We start from the raw sequence: 14,198 nt of genomic DNA on the forward strand, positions 1-14,198 counted from the left end.
CCAAAACTAACTTCTTCTGGAGCCACCTACAGCAGAAAGGCAAGTCAGTTTACTTTTTGTAGAAGAGAAATTTGCCTCCTTTCCTTTTAAAATTCCCAAAAGGAAACAAATCTCTAACCAGGCACAGTTAAACGTGCCTGTTATTTCCAAAAGAAAGAACAAATCAACAAACACCCCACAAATATTTACTCTCTCATGACTGTGGAAGACAAACCTCCAAAATGAGTTTCGTTGGGCCGAAGTCAAGGTGTCAGCCTCCTTCTGAAGCCTCTCCATTCTTCCTCTTTTCAGCTTCTGGTGGCTACCAGCATTCCTTGGCTTGTGGCCAAATCACTGCGGTCTCCACCTGTCCTCACCCCACCCTCTGTGTCACTTCTCCATCTGCCTCTCTTAGAAGTACACTAGGTATTGTTTGAAGAGCCTCATCAGATAGTCCGGGAGAATCTCCCCCTGCAAAGACCCTTTCTTCCACATAAGGTTACCTTTATAGGGGCACCTGGGTGTCTGACTCAGTTAAACAGGGGGCTTCAGCTCAGGTCATGATCTCACGGTTTGTGGGTTAGGGCCCTCATGGGGCTCCCTACTGTCAGCACAGATCCCGCTTCAGATCCTCTGTCCCCCATCTCTGTCCCCTCCCCTCCCCCCCCCCTCAAAAATAAATAAACATTTAGGGGTGCCTGGATGGCTCAGTCGCTTAAGCCTCCGACTTCGGCTCTGGTCATGATCTCCAGGTTCGTGGGTTCAAGCCCCGCGTGGGGCTCTGTGCTGACAGCTCAGAGCCTGAAGTCTACCTCTCTCTCTTTCCCCCTCCCTCACTCTTGCTGTCTCTCTCTCTCTCTCTCTCTCTGTCAAAAATGAATAAACATTTAAAAATTAAACATAAAAAAAGAACCTAAATGTAAAAAAATGTAAAAATGTAAATGTATAAATGTAAAAAAAACTACATTTATAGGTTCCATGGAATAAGAATTATTGTCTTTGGGGGCCATTTTTCAGCCTACCACAGGTGTTTTTTTTATGTGCCAAGTTCTGTGCTAGGACCTAAATAATATTAATTAACATTTAATTGCTTACTGTGTACCAGGTGCTGTCCTATGTGTTTTATGTTAAATTTTTTATTAAGAAAAAATTTGATTTAGCATGAACTTATTGAACCATACATTTCTTTCTTGCATATGCCAACTATTAAAGCCCCAGAATGCTAGTTTTCTGAGAAATGTATGTTAGGAAATTCTATTCTATTCTAAATAACCCTGTCTTATTTGTGTGGAGGATGTTAAAGTTGACAAGATTGTGAATCCCCCTTGGGAAGAGGCTTGGCTTATCCATCTTTGTATCCATATAGTTAGGGGCATAGTAAGGGTTAGTAAATGTTTGTTGAATAACTAAAAGCATCTTTGCAGACATTATGAAATGTAACCTTTATAAAATCCTTGGAGGCAGATATTGTAATTTCCATTTTACAGAAAAGATTTAGAGATCTTTTTGTTCATTTGGGAATGTTTTTGTTTGATTTGGGAATGTTGAATTCCATTCCCAACACTAGGACAGTGGATGCACCCATATACACACACTCACATATGATGATGACAGTCTGAGCATCTGAAACGTATTTCCAGTATCTGTAACTGATTGATTTTGTATATGAAACATTAAAATTTAGCAAAATTCCGATGTAACTAAATCTATTTTATTATTATACTGTTATTAATCATGTATAATATAGTTTTAATTTTTAAATTTTTTGAATGGCCAGTTTCTCATGGGTTAAGTCCATAGTGGTATTAAGAAATGAGAGGACATTTTCTAAATGATGCAGAATATTTTGATACTTTTTTTTGAAACATTAGCCTTTACCCAGAACTGCCTCAGGCCTATCTAGTCTTTTTGTAGGTTCTTTTGAACATTAGATTTTTAAAAAATCATTGATATTATGAATCTTAGAAATAATCCTACTTTCCTCTTTACTTTGGTTCCTTGAAAGCTTATTCCAAAATCTTAACCCACTTGCAGAGGCTTTTCAGCCCTGAATCGTATGAATCCCTTCAGGGTGAGTATACCCCTGACATTATTTTACTATCCGTATTTCTTACCTTTCTTGCCTCAAATATTTTCTTTATAATTTTGTATGCATTTCTAGTGGAAAAAACCTGAATGTAAGTAAACAAAATAAATTCAAGTCCCCTACTAATGATGAAATAAATGAATGTATTTTTATATATTCATTATTACATATATATGTTATTTATAACAAGAATCATTACACATATGTTATATGTAATGTAGTATGTTATATATTTGTATTGTTACATGTTGTATATATTGTTTTCTTCTTTTTCCTTTTTATAATACTCTTCACAATCTTAACTGAAGCCACTAGTTTGACTAGTACATCCCTGAGTTTATATCACATTCTCTGACTTGCTTATACAGTTATTACTCTTTATATTTTCATTCACCTTTTTAAAAGTTTGATGCGTCATTGAATTGCCATTATTTTCCCCAAAGCCCCAAATTTTGCTAAATGGCCTAAGTGTGTTTTGTTTCTGAGGACTATGTATTTACCTTTCAATAAAAGATCACAAAAAGGAATTTGTGCTCTAATTCTATTTTGTAATACAATTCTGTCATTATCAGGGAAGAACTCATGATACTCTCAGGACCCATAGAAGCACAAAACTGATCATCAGATTCCAAGCACATTTACCTGACATCCCTTTCAAACACCTGGCATTGCTCTTGCCTCTTTATTCCACTAATTTTAAAAACAGTAAACTCTCTTCTCAACTCTCAATCTTGCTTTTTCTCAGAATAGCAGAATGAATTCCTTTATTTAGTTGGGTACTTGAGAGAAGTGGTGTTTTTTTTTTTTGTTTTGTTTTGTTTTTTTATGCAGAGCAGGAATGTTAATACTGTTACTCCATTTTGCTACATGGTTTGTTGCTTATGCAGACAGAACTGTAACTATAATCAACAGTAGAGCATTGAGAAATATGCCAGAGATGTGCTGTTCATTTTGATATAACTTTAGAATAACATAAAGCTGAGTACTGGGTTTGGGAGTGTTGCTTGTTCTTGCTGTCAGACATGATGTTGCCTGCAAGGTACCCACTGTCTGAAACAAATGGTGAAATGATTCTTCCTTCCCCATGTTTTTGCAACTTTCTGCAAGGAGAAATTGGGCAATGCTTCCCTCCATGGTTTCTATCGGTCTTACACACTGGTTTCATTAGCTTTCCACCACTCTCCCTAGGAGCAGAAATGTGTTTCCCCTTCATAGGGAATAGACCGATGACTAGTCCAAGCAGAGCAACCTGGATTTTAGTGATTATGATATTTCAGAGTCAAGACTGCTAAAATTTGTACTAAGTGCATTTATAACAATTATGTGTTTGCTCATTTAATGATAGTATTGGTAAGGGAAAATGTATTTCTTAAGAATTACATTTATAGGGGCGCCTGGGTGGCTCAGTCAGTTAAATGTTTGACTTCAGCTCAGGTCACGATCTCGCACTTCGTGGGTTCGGGCGAGCCCCACATGGGGCTCTGTGCTGACAGCTAGAGCCTGGAGCCTGCTTCCGGTTCTGTGTCTCACTCTCTGTCTGCCCCTCCGCCCCCTCAAAAAAATAAATAAAAACTTTTTAAAAAGTAGTTATAACAAAAGAATTATATTCAAAAATGTATACACACATGCACATATATATTATATGCTCTTCTGAATATAAATTAAATGGTTGATGATCAAGTCTTTTCATTGATGGATAGAGGTAAGAGAGAATCCTATGGAAGTGTATTTTATAGGCAAATGAACTTTATATTAGGAATCATTGAATTGGCCAGAAATTCTTACTTAGCCAGAAAAGCTAAGTAAGATTCAATAGCCTTTCCCTGGAATTTCTGAATTTCATTCTGTTGTATTTACTTAAATATTATTTAAGAAGAAAATTTGGAGGACTTTGTTTCTATATCCTTCAGATAGATAAAAATTAACTGAAACCAGCCATTATTCTTCTGTTGGGATTTACAAAATATAAACTGCATACTTTTCATAAGAGAATTCTTGGTCAATGCCCCTTATTGTCATTTGTAGAAATATGTGGGCTGTTTTCTTTCTTTCTTTCTTTCTTTCTTTCTTTCTTTCTTTTTTTTTTTGAAAAAGAAATGTAATTATTATTTCTTTTTTAAAGTGAAAAAGTTATCTCTTTGTGTAACTACAATGTAGCAGAACAATTAAGCATGACCTAATGCTTCCCTTTCCCATAAGTGTTAGAGCAAAGATTATTTTACCTCTGACATGAACATTAATATGTAATGATATGGGAGAAAACAAGAATAAAGCAGTGGCAGTTTCAGAGCTTTGGAATAGGTTTTTATGAATTCAGCAGCAATGATCCTTAAGCCTCAAAGGGTTCAGAGTTCAGTCTAGCCAAGTATTAGTAAAGTCAAATGTATGTAATGTCTCTGCCTTCATCAAGTCTGTGTGAGCTTTCTGTTTTCTTCTTTGTGGATGAATATCGAGGTTATTTTGTTCCCAGTGCCCTCCCTTTTCCAGCTCCTTAATCTAGAACTCACTCCTTTCCCTTTCTTTTTTCAGAACCTGACAAGAGGCCTTCACTATGCTTTTCTCCCAATTGCAGAATTAATTATTTTTGTGTAATCACTACTGAAAATCACCTGTAAAAATTCTTTTGTTGGCTTTTGCTAAAGCCAGAAATTTTCCAAGCTTAAAAATTTAATGACAAAGTACAGGCTTCCTGAGTATGAATACTTGAAGCGTAGGGGAAACATTTGGAATGGAGAACGTTGACCTCCTTTCTTTGTGTTTTATTACAGCTATCTAATTATAAGCTTTCAAAGAAATCAAATTAGGTGCCCTCTTCATTGCATTTTAAAATAAATAATCTATTTTTTTCTTATCACTAAAACCATTTCTCAAGCAAAATTTTGAATTATACATTTGGATGTTTAGAATCACTGTTAGCCAGAGTGAAACCATTCTTTTGACTTTTATAAATTGTCTTTACCTACTGTGTTTTATAGTCTTCTGAGAATTTGGCTTATCCAAAAAGAGATTTTGTGCCTTCCCAAGTGAGAAGGAAACCTTTTGTCAGCATCTTGTCTGAGTTAACTCCTTGGCTACGCAGGTCATGGGAGGTCTATGTTGAACATCAGTCTTTGGCTCTATCACAGAACTAGTATTGAAGCACAGGCCAGCTCCCAGAGTACAGAGGTTAAAGAGGCAATTAGTCACTACAAAGCCGACTTGTGGTGTCTTCTGGTAAGGAAGTACTTAACTCCTTCCTGAATGATGCCTGAAATCTCATCTTCTGGGTGCTTTTATATTCCAGTAAAATAATTCAGTCTTAGCCATTTTAAATCAAAGGTGAGCACGAAGTATATGATGTCCGTTAGATTGAGACTTTCTTATCTACTTACAGCAGTTAGGGTAAATGGGGTAGGAATGGGCAGGGAGATTATTATCAATTATATGTGGAATAGCCCACCTCAGTTTCATTTTGGTTGTTTGGAAGCCTAAAAATCTCTTCTAGATTTAACATTAAAGTTTTTCTTTATTATTGGTGGTGGTAGTGGGGCGTGGTGTGGAGCTTGCCAGAATCTTGCATCACTTTTTTTCAGAAGGGGAGTGGCTTCTGATGAATTACTATTCACTAAAATGGACCATAGCTTTATATGTTTTTATATTCCTGGGTCTTTTTTTAAGGGCCTGGGCTTTTGCTTCCACACAATAAATTTTTGTAACATGTAGAATAATAAAATCTTCTCTTTTGTCCTTTTTCTAAAAATATGCCAGAAAACCATAGAAGTAGCACCAGTCTTAACAGTATCAACATTGTGCAGTGCCGTATTCCCCCAGAGATGTTGGTAATAAATTGATGGAACCCCAAAAAGTTTAAAGGAAGAGGAGGTTTTTTAACTTTTCCTGTTTCAAAGTAACTACATTTTCCCCCATTGAGGAATGAATACACTGCTGAATTAGAAAGTCTTGCCTTTACATTTCTTCCTCCTTTCTTTCTAGGATTTCCTTTAGTCCTGAAATATAACTGTTTTCAATGATATGATTTTTTTTTTGCACCTAGGTGGGAACATTATTATTAACAATAACAAAAATAAACAACAGTTGATTTATCAAGGTTATAAGTATTATGTCCATCATTTTATAATAATGTGGCTTTCCGATTATATCTTTTAATGTTTCTAACACATAGTTTGCACTCAATAAAGCATGGTTGAAATAAATAAATAAATAAATAAATAAATAAATAAAAGCGTTGGATCTTTTTTCTGTTTCTTGAATATTTTGAGGAATGCTCAGACTAAGTGAGCTCAAGTTGTTAAATAATGATTTAGTGTAGTTGTGGTGAAAGGATGGGACAATGGCTAAAATTAAAAACAAGACTTTGGATAAATGTATCTGAAATATTAAAGCCAAATCCATGTTTGTCACAAATTAGTTGGTTTAAGCTCCCTTTGGGGAAACCTTTAACCATCTTGTTTCTTAGTAGCTTAAAGAAGATGTACATTTTTAAAATAGTACAGGCTTCATTCTGTCCAAAAAACATTTTTAAAATACTCTGAGAAACATCCAAATTATATTAAAACATATTTTACTATATAAATGAAGAAGCAAAATATTTCAGTTAGAGCTGATTTGTAATGGTCATTCCTAAATATATTGGAAAATATTATTTTGTTGTTGTGTACTCCTTTTTCAGCACTGACTCCTACTAGCTTTCCAGTTGGGAAGCCTACCTAATGTTAGAGATGCTTACGGAAAGGGTGGTCCAGAAGGATCAGTAATGACAACATCTGCTCTGCCTCCTCAAAGGTGTCTAAAGGTGCAAACCCCTAGGACTTAGGTTTCAATAACATTTCAATTTATAGGTCACTTATTGTAGTAGGTACTTACTGTAATAAGTCTACTTACTGTACTACTTATTGTAGTAAGTCTCTCTTTCACTATCCATGTGACAAAATGGGCATCAGTTCTCTACTGTTTTAAGTAGCAAATGCCTAAATTAACCTTAGGTCCACTAATCAGATATTGGCTTTCCAGAGAATAACATTTCATATCTGAGAACTTAATGAGTGTCCCACGATAACTATTGTTAACTGGTGGAGCTGGTGACATTTTGCATGTCACTGCTAGTCTTTGCCCCTGTGGTATATTAAGAACATGCTCTGAGCAAATGCTTTTAGCATTTTCATTGCAAGTCAACCTTTAAAAAAAATATCTTATGGTGAACATGTCTACTATGAGAATATCTTCGGAAGTTTACATGAGAAAATAGACTTACATATTTTTTGGTATCATGTTGTAAATGGAATAGACTAGAAGAATGTTTACACAAAAGTGTATCATAAAATACAAAGCACACTCAGCATATCATTTTGATGCTGTTGTGTCTTTCATTTGTCATTATGTGTAGTTGTTTAAGTTAAATACAACAATAACTACTGCATACCATTTCTGTGAGGTTAAGGTGTCCTATTACTAGAAAAAGTAATAAATGGAATGTTTATAGATGAAATTATAGTGACATGTAATAAGGAGAAATGTACTATTAATAGATTATTGGGTCGATTCGTCTTGTACACGTTTACCTGTAAATGTGTCTTTTTTTTGTAAATAGAAATCGTTTATATAGGGCATTTTCTGAAAGCAAGATACACCTGTAAATCATGCCAATTCATTTGCTGCACTGGGATTGGATTATTCTTCAGTAAAACTCAATTGGAGGATTTAGAAAAATCAATCAAATATCATTATTCTTTCCATAAGATGCCAAATTGTGTTTTGGTGACCTCTGCTATCATTTAAATGACCTGAAGTCAGGATGAGCTTTTGTAGCACAGAATTGGAGTAAGTTTGCTCTGTTGTTGCTCTCCTTAGATCTTGTAAATCCTTTTTATTCCTTTTTCATTTGTATGTGTCTGTGAGTTGCAGCTTCTTATGCTTTTATAAGCTATATAGCATAAGGTGGCTTATTGGCTTGCTCAGTTTCAAGAAATGATGAAAATGAAGTTCTATTCCTTAAACCCCCCAATAGATCACTTTTACAATGTGTTTGCATTTCAGGAGTTTTAAAGTTTGATCTCCATGTTTATTCAACCTTAAACATACCTAGCTCCCCATTGTACTTATTTGCCAATTACTTTACAGCACTTTTCATACTTTTTGTTTTAAATCTGCGGGGTTGTTTTTGTCTTGTTGCATTTTTTCCTCTCCTTGAAGTTATATCTATTATTCAAATATAAAAGTGACTTAGGAAAGAACATCCTAAAGTTTATTTAGAAATTCACCAAGCCACATACTAATGCATCTCTAATGGGGACATTTCTTTCCACACCTCTAAGGTGATTGAGCCTGTCCTTTAAAGTGAGATTTGGAAACCAGTGTCTGGCAGCTCCAATTAGCTTCTTTTGGGTTTGAAGCACATCACAAACAGTAACAAGGTCTCCTAGGACACTCCTCTTGCAAGCAATGTAGTCATATTTCCTCATTAGTTCTTTTCAATTGTCACTAATGCCATGTTCTAGCTTTTGAGTAGGAGACAAAAAACATAAAAATTTGGTATGTATGTAGAATGGGCCATTGTTTTCCATAATTCAAGGCTCTTTTGAATTCCTTTGATGTTTTGAAGCTTACACAGCTTAATTCATTAACCTTTACCCTTCACATAAATCAGGTGATTAGGAATCTATTGCTAAGGAGACAGATTTTCCCTCCACTGAAACTAAGTAAATGCTTTTTCTTCTGAAAAAAAAAAAATCCTCTATAGCTGACAAAAGTAACCTTTTTGTTGCTTTTCGAATTTCATCAGATGTTTCAGGTGCATTTAAAACATTATCAAAAGCAAGTGAGCATAACATTGCATTATTATAAGTAATAATTCTGGATGCTTTGGATACTTTGGAGCAGGTTTTCTGTCACATTTTGGAATTCTAAAAGAGTTTATATGTATATATGTATGCATACACACACATATGTACTCAACAGCTGTTACTCAAGAATTTACAGTGGTTGCAAATTTTAAATTTTTTTTCAGAACCCTGCCAAAGCATAAAAGAAGAAAATAATTTGAGGGGAGGCAATTCAGAAGAAACTAAAATATATTGATCCTAGAACATTTGATTTGGATAAATTGTTCCTATAGGCCCTCATGTTTATAGAGAATGATAATACAGGCTTTCAAAGGAGCTAGGTGGTTCTGTGGGTCCATGGACGTGAGAATAGGGTATATTTCGCCAGATTTTTTATTTCTTCTTGTTAAGATATGTCTCACTTTATTTCTCAGAATTTAGGGAAAAGTTTAGCAGACTTGTGTTGGATATTTTTTTTATTTGATAATCTGAAGTTTTCCTTTATGCCATTTTCTCATTATTAATTTCTCCTTAATAATCTTATAGATTGTTTCTTTCCCTAAGGATATAGTTCTTTTTCCAAGTTTTGTAATTCTTTATGTTGTCATGCATTAAGTGAGAAAGCTTTGAATGTACTGACCCATAGAGAATGTCAGTCATATGATATTCTGAGGTTTGTCTTTAGGGATGGTGGGGACAAGCGTGGGGTGAAGAATGGGTAAAAATTGAATTCTAGATTCTGAGTTTAGGGACTCATGGCTTGTCCCTCAGGACAAAACTATAATTTATCACTGAAATTAATGGATATCCTCCTATGCATTATCTGTGAATAGGAGAGGGGATGGAGAAACAAAGGTTTTAAATGTGGTCCTTGTTTCTCGCGCTCTCCTTAAAGATTATCACTTTACAAACATTTCTTTTTTATTGCTACCATTTAAAAACTGACCCTTAAAAAATTATATAAGTACCTGTAGTCAAAAGTTTCAATAACTGCTACGCTTTACCACCTTGTTTGTTGCCTGCATAGTGCTATACAGTGAACTGGGAAATGCTGTAATGTTAATACACTAAAGGTCAGACTAGAGCCAAGACTCGAAACAGAGAATTATTTAGAGTAAATGTGGTCCACAGACTATAGTGTTATGTTCACATACTTCCTGTAAATACATACTGTAATGGACTCTAAAAGCTTCAGGAGGAAAGGACAATCACCATGCAGGTGTCTGTCTCATCATGACCTGCTGTCACTGCAGGCTGCCTAGGAAACTAGACCTGGACTAATCCCTGGATTTCAGGCACTAGCCAGTTGATGTGGGGTTCCATTTCCATCAATTTGCGGTAACAAGACAATGCAAACCGTTTCCACTTTCAACTCTCAAAACAACAGGTATTTTAGCTACTTATTTGAAACACTCAATTTTGCGTAATATCGTGTTAAGAGTTTCAGCCTACATTCACAGAACTTGGGGTTCCTTGCTTCAAATATCACACCTTGGAATGATGTGATATTTACATTAAAAAAATTAAGTTTTGCCACACATCTTCCAAGGAATGTTTTTTTTTTTCTCTCCATGAATTTTTATTCAAGGAGCACCTCTGTGTTGTGCGTAACTTCTAGCACACTGGCTGTGATTACAGGGTAATTAAAAGTGTTTGGAAAACCTCATGCAGCTGAACTTTTAAAAACAGCAAAAATCCTAGGTGATACTTTGTAAAAGCAAAGTGCTTTTCTCTCATATTTCTTTTCTCCTTTTCTGTCTAAAAGATATTTACTGCTTCCTTCTTAATCATGTGTTATCTCTTGGCTGTCGCCTCTTGAATAAGCTAAATTTACTTGCCATATCTATTCATGATAACTTTCCTCTGACACGCAGTGGGGAAACCTGATGCTCATGGCCTTTCATCAGTTTTTCAAGAGTTTTCATCCAGTGATTGATTATCTTATTTTATATGAATACTGGTTCTTGTTGCCTATGAAATAGCATTTGATCTGGCTTATACAGTGAAATCAATTTGTGTTATTTGCTCTTTGTAGTTTGCTCTGTGTGTCTTTAATGTTCCTATGTGCTTGTGGCATATCTTATAAAGAATCAAGTGACAGGAACACAGATAGGATATTGCATCTGCTTAGAGTTTTTTCACAATCAAATGTAAAATCAGGCATTTTGGGCTATTTGGAAAGAGCATGAGAATAAAATAAATGACACAAACATTATTTCTGTACTAATTTATTTTATTTTGTAGTAGTCATACAGAATACTGCATCTGTTAAACTTTTTTGGTAGGTGTTAAAGGAGGACGATGAAACGTACCTTTGGCATGAGAGAAGGTAGTCATTTCTTTTAATTTAAGGGTTTTGTAATTATCTAGGGTCTTTATTTTTATCCTTCGCGTGTGAAAATTCATTTTTAAAGTTGTAAATAAAACATAGTTGTTGCCTGTAATGTTTCATCTCCTTTTGCCCTTCCTTTTTTATGAGTTTATTCAAATATTACATTAAAGCCAAATGACATGGAATTAGATTTAAAATTTTCCCTTCATAATAAGCTCTATCAATGGTAATTGCATTGTATTGCTGTTTTAAGTTTTCTGTTGTAGCCATGGAATAACTTCTCTGTTTTTGTCATAAATCGTTTTTTTAAAAAAAGCCAAAAACAATGTTTATTCATTTATTCTGAGGAACTTTGAAATGTTTATCATTTCATTAAAACAATATTCTATAAAAATATCTTAAAGGAAAAAGTATGTCTTCTTTATAACTAATTTAACCTTCAGTAATGAATTATGTGAAGTAAAATCATATAAATTTTTCTGACATTTTATGAAGATTCCTACAAATAAGCCAGACAGCAAATAAAATATCTGCAAGGCAGAGATGGATACTCAGTAATTTTTTGATGGATTATACACACAGGTATCAAATTACTTGATCCTTACTTCCTAGAAAAGGTTAATGACTCTTTTTGCTTTTACCCTTTTACTTAACTGTTATTTATAAAGATTAAAACAGGGACTACATTGAAGGATGCATATTCCTACATTTCAGTATGACTGTACAGGTTTTTCTGATATTATGGGAGACTGAGCCACAAAACGGATGGCGTTGTTAATCATTATTTTTAAAGTTCATTCAGTTCTTTACCACATGTTCCACTATAGCTATTAGAGCTGAGTGCACCATTCAAAAACCTTTTAACTTAAATGAAACCAGAGAAGACTTTAAATCTTACATATCTTTATATTACATATCTATCTATATTATTATATCTATGCAATAATTCATTTAAAATATTAAGAATTAAACATTTTAAAGTAATAGATTTTAAGGTTCTTATGTGTTCAGATTTTTCTTTCATCTATAATTAGTTATAGATTTTAAAAATATTTCTGATTTTTGTGGAATAAAGCACACAAAAATGTATATTTTAGTGTTATCAAACTCCATCATTAATAATTGAACCAAGAGCCCATCCATCTATATTCTAGTTTCATTATAATTGTTATATATCATTTTATTATGTAAATGACATGTTCTTTATATAGCCTGTGTTTACTAATCTGTTACTAAATGTGACATTACTTTTACAGAACCGTCTCTTTTTCATCACTTTGGTTTTAAAATATACACTAGTCATAAATGTATTTAATTAAAGTCATTTAGGTATTACTACACTTGAGTTTAAAGCAGAGAATATAACACTTTTTCCTGACACACTTGAAAGAAGTTTGTTGAGAGAAGAGAGCTGTGGCATTCATCAAATGCTGACCTCTTCCTGTTACAGTCATGGCCAGACTCTTGCTAATTTAACTTGAAACGCATTAGTGTAACTCACCACTTTTTATGTGTGTGTTTCAGGTGTGTGGAGGTCATTGCAAAGGAAGGACAAAACCTGAAAGAGCTGTATTTGGTGTCCTGTAAAATCACAGATTATGGTATGTAATGAGTCCTTGTCCTATTCCTTTTTCTAGAATTAAAAAGTTACAAAATCTTTGAAACTTTTTAAAAGAAATCAAGAGCTACTATCTCATAGAGACTGCTCATCTTATGATGTCTGATGATACCAAAGTAAATTAAGAAATCATGAGACGAGGGCCCAGAATAAAATGAACATGCAGTGTCAATTTTTCACCACATGCAATCACACACTGTGTGCATATGCACACATACACACTCACATTGGATTAAAAAGTATGTCTAAAAAAGCTGTCCAGTGAAAGTAAGCACCAGCATAATTTAATATTTGATATAATAAGTATAACTAAAAAGTTATTACTTGAGTTAATATGCTTAATTTAATGTCATGTCAAATACATTCCCTGCTGACACCCCAAATGGCATGCTACTTAATGCTTTAAATTTCTTAAAGCATTGGAAACTTCCACACGTAGATATGTAAAAAGTAAAGGGTATACATTTGGATGCAAGATTTTAAATTACCTTAATTTTCAATAGCTTTCTAAAGTGGAGAAGAGCAAGTTGTTTTAGAAAAAAATGAAAAGTACGAAATCATCTCATTGGAGTAATAAAAGAGTAACCTAGCCTTTTCTTTTTTTTCACATTTATATATTTTTTCTTATTAATTTGTATATTTAATCTAAATATAGAGTTTTAAGCAGATATTTGGCATTATGGGAGACTGAAATGGTTTTCTTTCCTCTTTTCTGATTTTTTTAATTTGTTCATTTAAATTTGAGAATATGCTTTCTACCTTGAGGGAAACTAATAATTCATCAAGTTTTTTTATTGTTAACTCTGACATATGCTAATAAATGACTCCAATCCTAGGATGTCATGCTGACCATCTGTCCTGGGTTGGAGAGTTGTATTTTATCGGCTACTAAATTCAGCCTTTAGAAAAATTCTATGCAGCTATAATAAAAAATAACATAAAACAAGATTTGTCTTAAAATAATGCTAATTTCTTTTCAGAGTTTGTTTTTTATAATGGTAAATGAGCCTTATGTTGATTTATTCATAATGTTTTTGGGTTGTTGGTTTTTGTTTTGTTTTGTTTTTCTTACTTATACCAGGCAAAAGGAGTGTTTTGATAGGTTTTTCTTTTCTTATAGTTTGTTTTCTGGTTTGGCATATTAGATTGCCCCTTAGATACAGTAATTCTAAAACCTTCAATATCTCCCTATTGTCTAGACCTTAGAGAGTTCTCTCTGTCCAACCCAGGGCATATACTCAATACCTATGGACTTGTTAATCAGCTAATATATTCATTCATTCCAAACTCTTTACTTAGCATTCAAGCTCCTTTACTCTTAGTCTCCTACCTGCCCCTCCAGTCTAATTTTATATATTTCTCTTC

At 33.9% G+C, this 14,198-nt stretch overlaps 1 protein-coding gene across 3 annotated transcripts in view; it reads left to right on the forward strand.

Moving 5' to 3' along the window:
• Window positions 1-14,198, forward strand: part of FBXL17 (F-box and leucine rich repeat protein 17) — a 497,950-nt gene that overhangs the window by 321,974 nt on the left and 161,778 nt on the right. For all 3 annotated transcript variants that reach the window (XM_060635240.3, XM_060635241.3, XM_060635238.3), the window contains one exon: window positions 12,740-12,816. In XM_060635240.3, the coding sequence (XP_060491223.3) occupies window positions 12,740-12,816 (77 nt within the window). The remainder of the gene's footprint in view (window positions 1-12,739; window positions 12,817-14,198) is intronic.

The sequence above is a fragment of the Panthera onca genome, chromosome A1 (assembly GCF_046562875.1).
Source record: "Panthera onca isolate mPanOnc1 chromosome A1, mPanOnc1 haplotype 2, whole genome shotgun sequence".
Lineage (NCBI taxonomy): Eukaryota > Metazoa > Chordata > Mammalia > Carnivora > Felidae > Panthera > Panthera onca.